Raw genomic sequence first — 18138 nt, 5'->3', positions numbered from 1 at the left:
TATTATAAGCCATTTTGATACAAAATTACCAAACATAAATCATGTTAACATCAACTTATTTTTTATCAAAATCAAGTTTATAAAATTAATTTTATATAAAATCTCGTTTGCAAACTTTAATCCAAACACACACTTAGCTTATAATAATTAGTTTAGAATATAAGATTAATTTAGAATGTAAAATTCATTTATGATTTTTTTTTCCATAAAGTGTTTCATTCTTGTCAAAACTTCAAAAATTAATGACCAGAATCTGACCAACCTTACTCTTGACTTTTTGTTTAACAAAAAATTCAAAATGATAATTATCCAACAAATCGAATACAACTATTCATTAAAATTCTAAAGGATTAATTAATTTTATTTTTGCAAATGAATTAAAAAGACTAAAAGAGGATCTTATTGTAAAATTTGCTCTCTTTGCTACAAGGTTATTGTGGGTCCAGAACTTCTCCTGGTATGCGGCGCAGCTGCGAGCCGTGCATCGGTGCTAGCGATAGGTCGGAGATCGTGAGCGGCTTTGGAGGAAGCGTTTTTTCGCCGCTGACGTGGACTAAGTTAAGGTCTGTTACGGCGGATTTGTGGCCGTTCACGGTGGCTCGACCTTGTCGGTGAGTCCTCGTTCTGAGAGTCGACCTTGCTGGATAGGATGGCGCATGCGCTCAGTTCGTTCGGGTCGACCCGACTCCCTACGAGAAGCTTGATGATTTGAACTTGTAACCGCATTTAACCGTTATTCGGGTTGGAACGACCCGAAATGTGGGCTCACTCCCCCGGTGGAGGTAGCTGAGTGCGCTGAAATACGGCGGTGAAAAAGTATGCATTTTTGTTCCAATTTGGTAATTAAAAAGAAAGAGTCTTAGTTAACGAAATACACAATCATTAACCGTAATCAATTTCAACTTAAGAATTCATAAATTTTTTCTACATAACCCCATTAGTTTTTGGATCTAACAAAAAAACCAACAAAAAATTAAATTTTGAAAAACAACTCCTCTAATACAAAAGCAGTTAGTAGCCAATCAAAAGAGAGAAATAACAAATAATCTACACCCTCGAATAAAAAAATAAAAAAGATCCAACGACTCTCGTCCTTTGGCGCATCGGTATACCAAAATTAAGTACTATCCACACCGAAACGCCAAACACACTATGCACATGGAATCCGTGCCCTTCTTCTGAGGAAGGAGAGAAACGCAGAGTCGAGAGTTGAGAGTGGAAGTGACGATGTTGTTTCGATCAATTTGCAAACTTTTCAATACCTCCCGTCTTTCTGCCTATCAATTATACTCATCAAAATCACTGATTTCTTCTTTTTATTCTTTCGATGAACTCGAAGCTAAAATAGTCCAGGATAATCGGGACCCCACAACCCCCGTAACCCCCATTCTCAACCAATGGGTTCAAGATGGCGGATCCATCACTCACGAAAAAATCCGATATCTCATCGCATGCCTCTGTCGGAGACGTTGCTATACGCACGCCCTTGAGGTTTTATTTCTCTTTTACGATATAGTGAAGCTTATTCAATGGTACCCTTTCATAGTTTCTTCTAAAACACTGAATGCAGCTGGTTTCTGATTGGGATTCATGTTCGTCTTTTAGTGACTGACAATATAAGTTATAATCGGATCATTGTTTTGTTTCATTTATTTAGGCAAAGTTAGTGCAAGTTGAAAATGATGTTCTGTTCTATGTTAGTTTGTTTAGTTAGTTTATGGTATACGACAAGATATTATGGTGGTGTTTGTTTTATTAGTCTATTCACATCTAACGGGATAAGGATAAGGTTTACTTATAGTTGTGTTTTGATATTTTTGTATTGCCTAACCATTGATTCGATTATAATTTCAATCGGGTAAGTCAATTGAATCATGATAATTGATAGCAAGGTTTCACTAGTTAGTTCAATTTTTTAAACGATGCTTATAGTATTGCTGTGCTTGACTAATGACTCCTAATATGGAGAGTTGATGGAACATTGCTTTTGTTAGCTATCAGAATGGATGCGTGAGTCAGAAAAATATGACTTGACCACAGGAGACATTGCTGAACATCTCAAATTGCTATCGATAGTTCGTGGCCTTGAACAAACTGAGAACTTCTACGAAGACATTCCTAATTCCCGAATGAAATTCAAGATAAATGTTGCGCTCGCGGAATGCTATGCAGAGCATAAATCTTTGGAGAAAGCGGAGGCTCTGATGAAGAAAATCAGGAAGATTTATCCGATGACCTCCCCCATGCGTTACAATAAGATGTTGAAACTCTATACGCAGTTAGGCAAATATGAGAAATTGGATAGCCTAATGCAAGAAATGATGGAGAAGGACATACGCGACCCTGGTACATATACTATTCTCTTGAATGCATATGTTGTTGCTGCAGACATACAAGGGATAGACAAGTTACTAATCAGGATGGAAGTTGATCCTATTGCAACTGTTCGTTGGCATACTTATGCTATCGCAGCAAATGGTTATCTGAAAGGTGGCAATGTCGAGAAGGCCTTGTCAGCATTGAAGAAATCAGAGCAGCTAGCTTTAGGCAACCCTGTTGCCTATTTATCTATTCTAACTATATATGCTGGTATTGGTAATAAGGATGAGGTTTATCGAATTTGGGGGAAGTGCAAACTCAGTAAGCGATTTTACAACCAAGGTCACTTCTTAATGTTAAGGTCTTTGGTGAAGCTAGGTGACATTGTTGGAGCTGAGAAGATCATGGAAGAATGGGAGTCCAATTACAAAGTTTTCGACACCAGAATTTCACATCCTATGATCCATATTTATTGTAAATTGGGTATGTTGGATAAGGCTGAGGCTTATATGAAGAGCGTTTTGGATAGCGGCAAGCAATTGCATGCGGCAGAACACGACTGCGCGGATAATAATATGGAGAAAGCAGTTCAAGCAATCAACACTGTGCCCTCTGCAGAAAGAACTAGTTGGACCAATAAACCCTTTGTTTTTGGATTTTGGCTGAATCTTTGGAGTACCTGAAGGAAAAAGGAGATTTGGAATCAGTGCTTCAGATTCTCAAGTTCTATAGTGATGGCAAAACCAATAATAGTCACATTTTTTAAACTAAAATTATCAGAAGAAGATATTTTTGACATCTTCATTAGAGTAATTGCTTTTAAACTAAATGGATTACTATATCACTCTTTAAATGCAATTAAGAAGAAATTCTTTCTGATGTGGCTATCCCATTGGTGATATACTGGCATTGATGGTTTGATCTTTGATGCATAACAGTTGATACCACCAGGTACGCTCCTGGTTAGTAAGGTGTTGTTGGGCCATGTGGCCCATTGGATTTTGGAAAAGATAATTATATATGTCTGAATATAATGCTCCTATTATAATAATACATTGCTCTCATATTTAAAAAAAAAAATTATCTAACTTGTGTTCTAAGAGCATGTGTAAAGATAATCAATTAAATTTTTTTTAAAAATACAAAAAATTTAATTTTTTAATATATTTATTTTTTATTTATTAAATAAAAATATTTAAAATATTTTATTAATAGTAATCTTATCATATGTTGTTAGAACAGATGTTAGCTCAATTCTTAAAAAATTTATTTATACGTGATAAAAAAGTTACCTTATTATATATTAATACAATGATACGAGTTATTTTATTATATAATTTTAATTTATTAAAATTAAAAAAATAAATAAAGTCTGCTCAAACAAAAAATAAACAAATAATAATAATTCAATTAAATAATCATTCAAAATCAATCATAACTTTTCGAATATAAATGAGATTTAGTATTTTGTAATTTTTTAAAAATTTGATTATCATTTTATTTAATTTAATTTTGATTTTACAATAATAATAATTATTATTATTTTCATAAAAATTTGTTACAGTAAATAATATAATGTGTCAATTTTGTAATTAAACAGTAGAAAATTATTGAATAATTTTTAATAAAAAATATTATTTATATTTATATATAAAGAGAATTATAACGGATTAATTTGAAATTTTGTCTTTCTCACCTTTTTTTTCTTTTATTGTTGTGCTATAATTTTTTTTTTCTATTATATAAAAAAATCGATAAAATATGATTTGATGATACAAAGTGCTTGATAAAGTGCTAGTATTAATAATAAATATAATATTATGCAATATTGTTAAACATTAAAACAAGAAAAAATATTTTTAAATTAATATACTTTTGATGTATTAATTTGATTATTACAAATTTTATTAATATACATTGAATTATAGATATCTACATATTTTCATGCTAATTTTTTTTAATTTATTATTTTTATGTACTATTTTTGTCTTTATTACATAAATTTTTTGAATCCATCACTGAATAAGATAACTGAGTTTCTCTCAAAGATACAAAATTATATATATAGAGATTGTTTTGTTACAAAGAAAAAGATTTAATTTTTCTATTACAAAAATAGAAAGAAAAAGTATAGAAAATTAACTATTATATAAGCCAACTCAGCCAATTACATCTTAATACTAAGTTTAAAATTCGAAAAGGAGAAGTACAAGTAAATAACTTCTATTCGGCCAACTTTAAACATCTAGAATTAATAATAATTAAAATAAAATTTAAATAATTACTAATTTATGACAATTAATTAGTATGAAGTGAAATTCAAAAATACTTGTTGGCTTGTTGCATTGTTAGCTAGATTCCTGTTGGTTACTTTCAAAAAATTTAGTTTTTTCCCCTTTTTATATGTGTGTCGTATAATCCTAAACTACAAATCACTCGGTATACGCACTTTTTGTCCACTCTCTCACGCTCCTCCTCCCACACATTGCGCCACTATCTTATCTCAGGTGGGTCACCATTAATAATCATCCTTCCTCGCGTGCAGTCAGCTCTCCCGCTCGCCAACTCTCAATCGCACGTCCTCCGTTGTAGTTGCGCGCCTTGTCTTTGCACCAGTCAGTCCCAGCCGCCGCATCATCATCCATTGTAATAGAGCTCCCGACAGAAGACAACCACCACCTTGCTGTGAAAAAATAGTAAAGTTAATTTTAGAAAATATATAAATAAATAATAACTAAATAAAATGAAAGGTAATAAACAATCTTAGTTTATAACCTTAGAATTTTAATGGTTGAAAAAGAGAAGAATTATATACCTCTAATTAACGGATGGTTCATATTGAAGAGACTCACCTATAAATTGAGTTTTTCTTTAATTCATTTCAATCAAGTCATCTAGATAGAATAACATAATATTTCTTTGAGTAGTTTTTTCCTATATATATAGAGAGAAGTGTGTTCTCCTTTTGTCAAGAGAGAGTGTTATTATAGTCTCCTTGTGATAGAGAGAAGTTGTAATTCTCAAAGAAAGTTATTCAATTGTTTCCATATTTTATACAAATTTCTAATTTTTCATCTCTATATTTTGCTGTGTCATTTGTCTGGTACCTAACAGTGGTATCAGAGCCAAAGGTTGCTGATTAATATATTTTTTTTTGCTGCGAGTTACCGTCTAAAAAAAATGGCAGCAAAGTATGAAATTCCGAAATTCAGTGGGAGTAATTTTTCCATATGGAAATTGAAGATAAAAGCCATTATGAGAAAAGACAATTGCATGACAGCAATTGAAGGTAGACCCACTGAAATTACAGATGAAAAATGGAAGGAGATGGACAACAATGCTGTTGCAAACTTACACTTGGCACTAGCTGATTCAGTTTTATCAAGTGTAGCAGAGAAAAAGACAGCAAAGGAAATTTGGGATGCTCTCACCAAATTATATGAAGTCAAGTCACTTCACAACAAGATATTCTTGAAGAGAAGACTTTATACTCTTCGAATGAGTGAATCCACATCGGCAACGGATCACATCAACAATCTAAATACACTATTTTCCCAACTCTCATCGTTGGAATATACCATAGCGGAAAATGAACGTGCAGAGCTCTTGCTTCAAAGTCTACCAAATTCATATGATCAGCTTATCATTAACTTAACTAATAATGTTTTGACTGATTATCTTTTTTTTAATGACATGGCTGCTGCGGTTCTTGAAGAAGAATCTAGGCGCAAGAATAAGGAAGATAGATTAGAAAGCTCAAAACAAGCAGAGGCTTTGTTGATGACAAGAGGGAGATCAATGGAGCGTGGTTTCAGTGGGAGTCAAAGTAGACCAAAGTCACAAAGTAAGAAGCAGGTCAAATGCTACAATTGTGGAAAGAGAGGGCACTTCAAGAAAGATTGTTGGAATAAGAAGAGTATAGAGAAGGTTCCAGAAGGATCAAGTTCTCAAGGATGTGTTGTGAGCACCTCTGATGATGGAGAAATCCTATATGGCGAAGCAACAATTGATTCTAAAGGTAGCAAACAGCTCACTGATGTTTGGATTGTTGATTCAGGAGCAACATGGCACATGACTCCTCATCGTGATTGGTTTTGTACATATGAATCTGTCTCGGAAGGATCAGTGTTTATGGAAAACGATCATGCCTTAGAAATTGTTGGAATGGGTACTGTCAAAATAAAAATGTTTGATAGTTCTATTCGTTCACTTCAAGGGGTAAGACACGTGAAAGGCTTGAAGAAGAATTTGTTGTTGATTGGGCAATTGGATGAACTTGGCTGCAAGACCCATATTGAAGGTGGGATTTTGAAAGTTGTTAAAGGAGCTCTTGTGGTAATAAAAGCAGAAAAGATTGCAGCAAATCTATACATGCTTGTGGAAGATACTTTGCAAGAGGCAGAGGCATTAGTTGCTTCAACAAGCCAAGAAGAAATGACGATGATATGGCATTGCAAACTAGGCCACATGTCAGAACGAGGCTTGAAGATTCTTGTAGAACGTAATCTCATTCTCGGGCTCAAATCGGTAAACTTACAGTTTTGTAAGCACTGCGTTACAAGCAAACAACATAGATTGACGTTTGGTAGATCAACTGCTCGGAGCAAGCACATATTGGAGTTGATTCATTCTGATGTGTGGGAATCACCGGAGATGTCCCTAGGAGGAGCAAAATATCTTGTATCATTTATTGATGATTACTCTAGGAGGCTATGGTAGTACCCGATCAAGAAGAAGTCAGACGTGTTTGCGATGTTCAAAGAGTTCAAAGCAAAGTTAGAACTTGAATCTGGAAAGAAGATCAAGTGTTTAAGGACAGATAATGGAGGAGAATATGTCGATGGTGATTTTCTAACATTTTGCAAGCAAGCAGGTATTCAACGGTAATTCACAGTTGCATACACGCCTCAGCAAAATGGTGTAGCAGAGCGAATGAATAGGACTCTCCTAGAAAGAGCACGAGCTATGTTACAAACTGCAGGTTTAGCCAAGTCTTTTTGGGCAGAAGCTGTTAAAACTGCCTGTTATGTGATAAATCGGTCACCATCAACAGCAATTGGGTTAAAGACACCAATGGAGATGTGGCAAGGTAAGCCACTTAATTATTCTTCTTTACATATATTTGGTTGTCCTATGTACGTGATGTACAATTCCCAAGAAAGAACAAAGCTAGACCCAAAGTCTAGAAAATGTATATTCTTGGGTTATGCTGATGGAGTTAAGGGGTATCGCCTGTGGGATCCCACTGCCTGCAAGGTAGTTGTCAGTAGAGATGTGATATTTGCAGAAGATGAATTGTAAAAGGAACAAGAAAATGACAGCACTGTTAAAGAGATAACCACTGTTCAAATAGATGAAAAATGCAGAGAAGGTGATCTTTCTGAAGCAGAACCACAGCACGAAGAACAAGAAGCAGAGGCCAATGACATAGAAGTTCGTCGATCCACTCGACAAAGAAGAATACCATCATGGCACTCAAATTATGTTTTGACAAACCATGATGCATATTTTCTTTTGACAGAAGATGGAGAACCAACAACTTTTATGGAGGCTATGCGCAATCCAGATGCTTTTATGTGGATGACAGCAATGCGAGAAGAAATTGAGGCATTACATAGGAACCATACCTGGAAACTTGTTGAACTTCCAACAGGTCGGAAAGCCATTGGTAACAAATGGGTTTATAAGATCAAACAAAATAGTAATGATCAGGTGGAACGATATCGTGCAAGATTGGTTGTCAAGGGATATGCTCAGAAAGAAGGTGTTGACTTTAATGAAATATTTTCTCCAGTGGTGAGACTAACTACTATTAGAGTAGTTTTGGCTATGTGTGCTGCATTTGATTTACATCTAGAGCAATTAGATGTAAAGACTGCTTTTCTTCATGGAGAACTTAAAGAAGATATATATATGCTCCAACCAGAAGGTTTTGAAGAACAAGGAAAAGAAAACTTGGTTTGCAGGTTAACTAAATCTCTGTACGGTCTAAAGCAGGCGCCAAGGTGTTGGTACAAGAGATTTGATTCTTTTATTATTAGCCTTGGATACAACAGACTTAGTTCAGATCATTGTACTTATTACAAGAGGTCTGGTGATAATGATTTCATCATTCTGCTGTTGTATGTGGATGACATGTTGGTGGTAGGTCCCAACAAAGATCAAATCCAAGAATTGTAGACACAGTTGGCTAGGGAGTTTGATATGAAAGACTTGGGACCAGCAAACAAGATTTTAGGGATGGAAATTCACCGAGACAAAAAAGATAGGAAGATTTGGCTATCGCAAAAGAATTATTTGAAGAAAATCTTGCAACGCTTCAATATGCAAGAATGTAAGCCAATTTCAACCCCACTTCCTATGAATTTCAAATTATCCTCAAGTATGTGCCCTAGTAGTGAAGCAGAGAGGATGGAAATGTCTCGAGTACTGTATGCATCAGTGGTGGGAAGCCTTATGTATGCCATGATCTGTACAAGGCCAGATATTGCTCAAGCAGTTGCGGTGGTAAGTCGATTTATGGCAGATCCAGGTAAAGAGCATTGGAATGTTGTTAAGAGGATCTTGAGATACATCAAATGGACCTCGAATATTACATTATGTTTTGGAGGATCAGAACTCATTGTCAATGGATATGTCGACTCAGATTTTGCAGGTGATCTTGATAAACGAAAATCTACTACAGGATATGTGTTCATGCTTGCAGGAGGAGCTGTGAGCTGGCTATCTAAATTACAAACTGTTGTAGCTTTATCTACTACAGAAGCTGAATATATGGCAGCTACACAAGCATGCAAGGAAGCTATTTGGATCCAAAGGTTGATGGAAGAACTCGGGCACAAACAACAGAAGATTTCTGTGTATTGTGACAGTCAGAGTGCCTTGCACATTGCAAGGAATCCTGCCTTTCATTCAAGAACAAAACACATTGGAGTACAATATCACTTTATTCGGGAAGTAGTAGAAGAAGGAAGTGTTGATATGCAGAAGATTCATACGAAAGATAACCTAGCAGATGCCATGACAAAACCAATCAACATAAAAAAGTTTGAATGGTGTAGATCCTCATACAGCCTATGGAATACATGAGCAACATGAATTTTAAAAATTTATCAAAATTAGCTTTAAGTGGGAGATTGTGAAAAAATAGTAAAGCTAATTTTAGAAAATATATAAATAAATAATAACTAAATAAAATGAAAGATAATAAACAATCTTAGTTTATAACCTTAGAATTTTAATGGTTGAAAAAGAGAAGAATTATATACCTCTAATTAACGGATGGTTCATATTGAAGAGACTCACCTATAAATTGAGTTTTTCTTTAATTCATTTCAATCAAGTCATTCAGATAGAATAACATAATATTTCTTTGAGTAGTTTTTTCCTATATATATAGAGAGAAGTGTGTTCTCCTTTTGTCAAGAGAGAGTGTTATTATAGTCTCCTTGTGATAGAGAGAAGTTGTAATTCTCAAAGAAAGTTATTCAATTGTTTCCATATTTTATACAAATTTCTAATTTTTCATCTCTGTATTTTACTGTGTCATTTGTCTGGTACCTAACACTTGCAGCTGCTCAAGTTCGACGTTTCATCGATGCTAGTCTGCGAGGGAACAACTAGCGGCGTCCACGCCCTTCCCATCTGTGCTTGTGTTGTTCATATATGTAGCGTCATCGAAGATGTTGTCCTCCTTTCTGTCGTTCCTCCCTCGCATTGTTGTCCTCCATCGCATAAATAAAAAGAGATATAGGATTATGTAAAAGAGTTAAAAAAAATGTGTGACGTGAATGTTAATTTATACAGTAGATATATAACAACAAATAAATATAAAAGGTGATAATTAATTATAATTTAATTCAATGTATACCTATTAGAAGCTTTAATTTTTCAACCGTCCACGTTAATCCTATTCGTAAATTTAAATTTTTTCTAAAAATCAATCCTATCTTATTCTCGAGTTAAAAATCTCTCAATGTTAATTTTATCTGCACCTTAAAATTCATTATTCGATCTTACATGACCCTACTTGTAATAGATCATTTTTTTAATCAAACATAATATTTAATTATTTCATAAAGATACTAATAAAACACAAAATACAAAATTAAATCTATACTAAAATTAAAAATAATAAAATATAATAAAATTCATGTTAAAATTACATATGAATATGGAGAATATGAGATGAAACTATTATTACATATTTTTAGTTATGCTGGCAAATTTCGAAATATTGTTATCATCATCATTAATATATCATATATATAAATATGGATGATGATTAATAGACTACTATAGCATGCATGTGAATATGTGACGAACTAGACTATCTAGCTACTATTTATATTTTAAGAAATGCAAGTAGCATTATATTATCCTATAATAAGTTATATTCAAATGCAAGTTATTATATTATTACAAAAAAGATTTAATTATTTAATTATTTTAAATTTAATTATTCTAATAATTAATTATTTAATTAAAAAATTATGTAAATTATTTACATTAATATACGCATATAGAATATCTTATTTTTTATGTACACTCACATTTTTAATTACAAAATGTATAGAGAATCATTTTAGTACCCAACTATTAGATCGAGAATGAAGCTAAGATAATGTGACATACATCCTACCATGCACGTGGAATGAAGTTTGGACAACCCGTAAAGTCTATTGGTACAGCTTCTGATGCCGTACTCCATCAAATATTATTGGATCAGAAACATGGAAAAAAGGGTCATAAGCATTTGCTCATTTGCACCATGCATATGTAAATATACCTCTTTTTCCTTTTTTGTCTTCTGATTTTGCTTTTTCTCAAAGCATGGTTCTTAACTTGTTCAAGTACTCATCAATTCTCATGAACTAATCATGTTACCTTGGTCATCTGTATATATTGTGCTTATAGCTAATAATCAATTAGTCTTCTATGTTACTTAAGACGTCATTAATTATATGCATAATATTAATAACTAATATCAGAAATTTAAAGGATGATGTGCATTGCTGTATTACTAAAATGGTATACATCATATGAAGCCCTAAATTTAAGGGTGCTTTTTAGTCTTTAACTACCAATTAATCATACTCGTATACTTTATTAAACATGGCCAGAACCATCTTGTTGTATTAGGATTTAGGATAGTATTTTGGAGAGACATCGTGATTTATGGGTATGACTTTTTATTGTTATTTTTTTTTATTATTATTTGTCGTTTATTCATCGATCGATCCACATTTAAATCTCAATTTTCAAGATTACAAGTGAGAACCCTTTGATTTTGTCCAAGCAGGAAGACTGTCAAAACATTGTTTTTCAATCCATTTTGTGATTGTGTTTATTTAGCTCATTAATAATGCTTGTATCTTCAAATCAAATACATCTTATTCTTGGAAACAACCAAAAAAGCTTAACTACTACTCCGATTATTTTCTTATGAAATCCTTTTTCTAGAAGCTTTCTTCCCCATATCTTTCCCTGATTTGATATTTTATTTCTAAGATTAAAATAATTCCCACTCAGGACACTAAATTGATTAGTTTTTTTTTTTTTTTTGAAGAGTAACTCCTGATTCAGTACGTAGATCAAAGATTAATTTATTGTAAATTTAAGTTTTATTTAAAAGTTTATAATTGAATGATAATATATATTTAAGACAGAATTCTAACTCAACATTTGCTTTAATAGATGAGTAAATAACTACTCAACCAATTTATCTAAATTAATTAACCAACTGGATTAGTTGATCGTTGCATTTATTATATAATTGATACTCATACTCCGATTATTAAGGGAACCTATATATATATATATATATATATATAACTGTCACTGGTTGAAATTACTTGTCCGAACTAATTTGCATATTGATTATTATCAATTAAGAATTTGATTAAGACTTTAATTGTTTCTCCTTAATACAATTTTTTTCCTTTAATTTTCATTCACTAGATTCAAACTTAAAATTATTTGAAGATGTCGAAATGGAGATGATATAATTTAAAATGATTCAACATTAAACTAGATAATATAATTGATAGTATGCAATTATTCAACTTTAATTTATCATGAAGATATTGAATACACGAGTATTGAGTGATATTATTATTAGTAGCGGTTAGAGCGAAATAACAACCACCATTGAAACTGTTGATTCGTAAGGTGTGAACCTGCCGCCAAGTTGTCCCATGTGTGGTTCTATATATTCAAGCTTTTGTTGAGAAATGCGGAAATATTCTTATGTCATACAATATTTTAAAGAGTTTCGTGCAATTGTTTTTATGCCTGGCCTATCTAACCCTATGGTCATGCTTTAAAAGCGTGGCCATATTTCCACCTACAGTCACGCTTTTAAAAGTGATAATTTGTAAAAAAGTGTGACAAAAAAAAGCATGGCAATAAGCTGAAAAAAATATGGCGATAGAGTAACCGTCACCCTTTTAAATGTTACCCTTTTAAAAACATGACAGTAATTCAAAAAGCGTGGCAAAAAGTTATTGCCATATTTTTTTTCAGCTTTTTGCCACGCTTTAAAAGCGTGGCAATAGACGCGTTTTTTTGTAGTTGAAAGTGAATAGTTGAAAATCGTTAGACAAAAATTTAGTCAAACTTATTAAATTATCTGACAATTTTTAAATATTAACTTCACATAAATACAACACGTGAGAATCAACTTTTTTAATTTGTAGTGCTACTAATCAATTATAATTCATCATTTAATTAATCTTGCTACCTTGCTAGTCGGCACCAGCATCCAGAATTGCTGACATTAATTAATTGGACGACCAATCACAACGTATATGTTTAGAAAACATTCCATGGATTTATCCGCTCAAAGCAGCATAATTATAAGACCATTCTCATCTCATTTTCATCAGTTTTTTTGAATGTCAATTAGTGATGTCCAACGATTTAAGTTAACGCAAAAGGAAACATAATTGACATCAGTGGTAATTAATTAGTGCTAACTAACTACTTAAAAACTCCTCCTAATTCCATTACGTTACCTTCAAGAATCAAGGAAAATGAAGTTGCTTTGGTGTTCCAAGCAGCTGTAACAAATTGATGTAGTTTTCATTATGTTGCTTTATATTTTAAGTTTTAACTGCCTCCAATGTCATATTTCAACCTGCATTATGCATAAGCCAAGCTGCATATATATAATTTGGAGAAATAATAATATTTTTTTTCATATTTTCTTATTTTCTTTTCATGGACTAAAAGATTTCTCACGTGTATAACAAAACCAAAGGCAATAATAACAATATAATAATTGCATTGATATGATCCACAAGGCCCACAAATAACAATTATCATTCTCAAATCTAAAATTAAATCTGCTCGCGATTTTCTAAACCGTGGATATATACGTGGTTTCCACTATATCAGATCTGAAATATACCAACCAAACCTTTTCTATTTTGTCATACTTATAACTATTTTGAACTACTCACCCGAAATTGGAGGAATTATTAAAAAGAAGGGACCATATTTTTCAAAAATGATAGAAGAGACGCTAATACATCTAGTTATGTATGACGACCACTTTTAATTTCTGCATGTTTTCTTTTCATAAATGTCTATTGCAAAAATAAAAAAAAGGCAATAATGCAAATGCCAATGAATTATTATTGATTGATTATTATCATGTAATGTAATGTCAGTATTATTTAATCGAACCAAAAATAACTAACCACATTACCTCACAAATAAGTCAAGATTATCCACTCACGCTTTCACACCGACAAGGTGAGAGAAGAGAGCACAAAATGATTCTCATAGACCCCGTTTTGACCAAACGGCAGCTTGAATAGCCAAAATAACGTCGTTTTCATGGATCATTTACGACCTAACTTTCTCCATCATTCGACCGTTTTGGTTAGCTGAAGCTTGATGCTCAAACGAACAAACGGATTAACGGCAACAAGTACATAATAAACTAGAATCAGTGAATCACTAATTAAGTAAGTAACAGAATACATTGTTCTTATTAAAAATGACCAATAAACCCATACGACTTTCGAAGCAATTAGGTATTTTTTAAAAATTATTTATTATTTATTTTTTTGAAAAAAATTAAAAAACAAATAATTTTTATAAAAAATAAGTAACTTTTTATAAAATTAAATATTTAAATTAATTAAATAATATTACTTAAATTAAAAATTTACTTATTTTTTTAAGACTTTATGGCAAGAACTTATTCATTTCGCACGCACATGCGGAATTAACGCCTTAACCGCCGGTGGGACCCGCTAGGACCCATCCGAATGGCATATTCAGTAAATAAACTAGAGACAATAAGGATAATAAGGTCAAAATACTGATTCCGTTAGAGGTTGACCCCACCATTCTGTTGCACTATAAAGAAGACCCAAAACCTCCCCAACGGTCTTCATTCATACATACCACACCAAACCCCGAAAAAACTTCCGCCGGCGACACTTCACTTCCGCCGCATTTTTTCCCTCGGGATCCGAGCTCGCCGAAGCTTTCATTTCGCAGTCAGTCACCACAATGCAGCTCCACCACCGTGTCACCGCCGTGTCAGTTTTGATATTTTGCTTCGGAGTGATGTTAGTTTGCGGCCAGAAACAACGGCCACAGCACCGCATCCTCGATCCACATTGGCATGCTGGCACCGCCACGTGGTACGGCGATCCCGAAGGAGACGGTAGCACCGGTAATTAAAGGCTCATTCTCCATGTTCACTCCTTGAGTATACTAATAACTAACTAACGGCTTAAATATTTTAGCGGCATGAATTTAAATTTGTTACTGATGGTTGTGAATTGTAGGAGGGGCGTGTGGATATGGAACGATGGTGGATGTGAAGCCGTTGAAGGCGAGGGTGGGTGCGGTGGGGCCGGTGCTGTACAAGAACGGGGAAGGGTGCGGAGAATGCTACAAGGTGAAGTGCTTGGACCCAACCATATGCTCCAAGCGAGCGGTGACGGTTATAATCACGGACAAGTGCCCTGGTTGTCCCTCTGATCGAACCCACTTTGACCTCAGCGGTGCCGCATTTGGCCGAATGGCGGTTTCCGGCGAGAATGGTCAGCTCAGGAACCGAGGTGAAATCCCAGTCATATACCAAAGGTACGCACGAATATGCATCATATATGTACATGCAGAAGATTCTTTCTGTTTTGTTTTTTAATTTGACCTTTTAATTGCACTGGTAGATAGAAACTGAACGAGATTCTCGCCAGAGGTCATGGTCCCCTCCAAGGCCTTACTGTTTTTCTATGTTTGGGTTGAAACTAGAAACTTGAAACAACATGTATATACTACCGAATGAATGACCTTTATTTTGTTCTATGTGATTGCAATATTTGCAGAACAACTTGCACATATCCAGGCAAAAACATTGCCTTCCGTGTCAATGAAGGTTCTACACCCTTTTGGCTATCACTCTTGGCAGAGTGGGAGGATGGAGATGGAGACATCAGCTCCATGCATATACAAGAAGTATGCATTTTGCTCCTCCTCTTTATATTTGTTTGCATAATCTTTTACCGAATTACCAAATCTTTAATTGATATGAATATATAAGAAAGTGATGTGATTCTTATTAATGTGTTATATTGATTTAACACATTTAATTTACCATTATACTTTGCGTCTGTGTTTGAACAATGTTATGTGAAAAGTGCCAATTGGAGTTGAAAGCAACCGGCTAAACGTGCGCTAAAGCTTTTAGGGTCATTACTTTTTTTTAGGGTACCAATTAAAAAGCAAAACAGCATGGCTAGGTTCCAAATGTTTTGGATGTGTCTCCCTAGATCACGTGCTAGCCTAATGCCACCACTTCCATCTTTTTTGGTACTTTAGATTGGACCCTCTTTCTATCCTATTAAAAATTGCTATCCATAGTGTTGTTAATTCTCGGTGGTGCCCTTTTCCCTCTATATTCTGTTCTCTAAGCATGTGATATATGGGACCTCTCTAACCAAACTTCATTCCTCACTTCTCCCCCACAATACAAAATATCTTATATGTGGGCTCCAAGATCACTTAACTCGAGTTTCTTATATAGCAAAAAAGTAGCAAAAAATAATTCTTAAATCTTTAACTAGATCTTTTCAAGAAGAGTTATGCTTTATATAGCTCAAACTGAATTTCTCAGTTATATTAATAGTTACATGACCCTACAAAATTTCATGAGTTCGTTATACTATTAATAAGGCTGAAGAAGTGAAAATTACGAGGGGAGGGGAGGGGACAAAGTAAATTTATTGTTCCTTTACCAAAATTTGTAGGAGAATATAATATAACATTAGTCTATGGCAAATCCACAAGATTAAATAATGATACTAATTTTCTTATACTATGTGTTGTGATTGATCATATATTGGCAGGTAGGGTCAAGTGAGTGGCTGGAAATGAAACATCTGTGGGGTGCAAATTGGTGCATCATTGCGGGTCCTTTAAGAGGACCTTTCTCAGTTAAACTAAGCACATCGTCAGGGAGAAGCCTCACTGCCAGGGATGTTATTCCAAGCAACTGGTCACCAAAAGCCACTTATACCTCTCGCTTGAATTTCATTCCTTAGGTTCATGCATGCTTCATTTGCAACTTTACAAGACCAAAGGGACTAGTAACATTAAAGAATGCCTTTTTTTCCCCAGTTAAAGTTGGTCAAGTTCCACAAAGGAAAACTTCCGTGGGTTATTATACTATATATAGATATATAGATAGATATGTTGACAGTGTTACCCTTACCCTTACCCTTTGTCTTTCTGTTTTCTTGATAGAAATTAAGTAGCCGTTGAATGCAAAATGGCATTTTTATATGCATTTTTCCTTTTGTTTTTGTATACATCCTTTTGTGGTGTGCATATGTTTAATTGTAACAGATGTTGTGTTATGTAGCCATCTCCAAAGAGGAGAGAGAGCTTGTAGTGTATAGTATCCTTCATTGTTTGTACTGGCCCCCTTTGGCATTATTAAATAAAGTTATTAAATAAATGCATAATTTTGATATGAACCAATGTATTGTGGTCCTGACCATTTTGTTAAATTTTATTTTCATATGGACAATAAACTATGTCCAGTCTAATTTTTATAAACCAAAACTGATGAACTGCATTTGATGCTGAGTCTAGGGAAGACCATTAATTCGGTGGCATAATCATAAGCATTTGTCTTCCTTTCTATAGAAAAATGATTGATACTTCCAACTAAATAGAACATTAATGACACATCAATTTTCGTAATTATTACTGGCAAATCTAGTTGATGTGATGAAAGAAGATCAAAGCCAATGGGCTCCCTAGCTACAACACCTTAGTTATAGGTTAAGGCAAACAAAAAAGTCGAAAATTAAGTTGGTAGGGGTATCCTATATATGAGATATGAATGAAGACAACTTTATTGAGGAATTTATGAGTGTTGTTCTTGAGTTCCCTTTGAGTAAGTTAGTTAATGTTAGGTACAGACTGTGAATGAGTGAGTGCATGATGAACTGATGATGGCTTTACAGGCTCAGAGAACTGTTAAGAGTGTTGACCACATCATCATCAAGATCAAGCACATGGTGAGGTTTTGAGAATATCACAAGGGAATCAAGTTGGTGATTCTGGTGTGACTTGTGACTGGTGAAATGGAAGGTTGTGTGATCTGTGAGTAATTCACATGTGGGGATAGGGTATACCGTATGCGGTGGCCATGCATGTTTGATTCTTATCACTTTGGAGATAGTTGTATGGAAAATTCTACTGTGCTGAAGTGAATATTCTTCCGCAGCTGCTGATGAAACGTGGGGTGTCTCTGGTTGGAACGCGTGTCTAGAGAGAAGGACTGGCGTT

General features: G+C 33.9%; 2 protein-coding genes across 2 annotated transcripts; both read left to right on the top strand.

Annotated features, from left to right (window-relative positions):
* Positions 1-1147: 1147 nt before the first annotated feature.
* On the top strand, positions 1148-3198 carry LOC107613855 (pentatricopeptide repeat-containing protein At2g20710, mitochondrial-like). Its single transcript, XM_016316029.3, has 2 exons — positions 1148-1491; positions 1995-3198. Exons 1-2 carry the CDS (start codon positions 1228-1230, stop codon positions 3000-3002), a joined length of 1272 nt encoding a protein of 423 aa, XP_016171515.1. The 5' UTR covers positions 1148-1227; the 3' UTR covers positions 3003-3198.
* An 11532-nt stretch (positions 3199-14730) lies between these two features.
* On the top strand, positions 14731-17335 carry LOC107613857 (expansin-B3). The gene is made up of 4 exons (XM_016316030.3): positions 14731-15010; positions 15126-15426; positions 15669-15798; positions 16689-17335. The coding sequence occupies exons 1-4, from the start codon at positions 14845-14847 to the stop codon at positions 16881-16883; spliced, it is 792 nt and encodes a 263-aa protein (XP_016171516.1). The 5' UTR covers positions 14731-14844; the 3' UTR covers positions 16884-17335.
* Positions 17336-18138: the final 803 nt, after the last annotated feature.

The sequence above is a fragment of the Arachis ipaensis genome, chromosome B8, assembly GCF_059453495.1.
Source record: "Arachis ipaensis isolate K30076 ecotype BB chromosome B8, ASM5945349v1, whole genome shotgun sequence".
In the NCBI taxonomy this organism is placed as follows: Eukaryota; Viridiplantae; Streptophyta; class Magnoliopsida; order Fabales; family Fabaceae; genus Arachis; species Arachis ipaensis.
The sequence above is the reverse complement of the archived record's forward strand: the minus strand, read 5'-3'. Positions and strand labels throughout refer to the sequence as shown.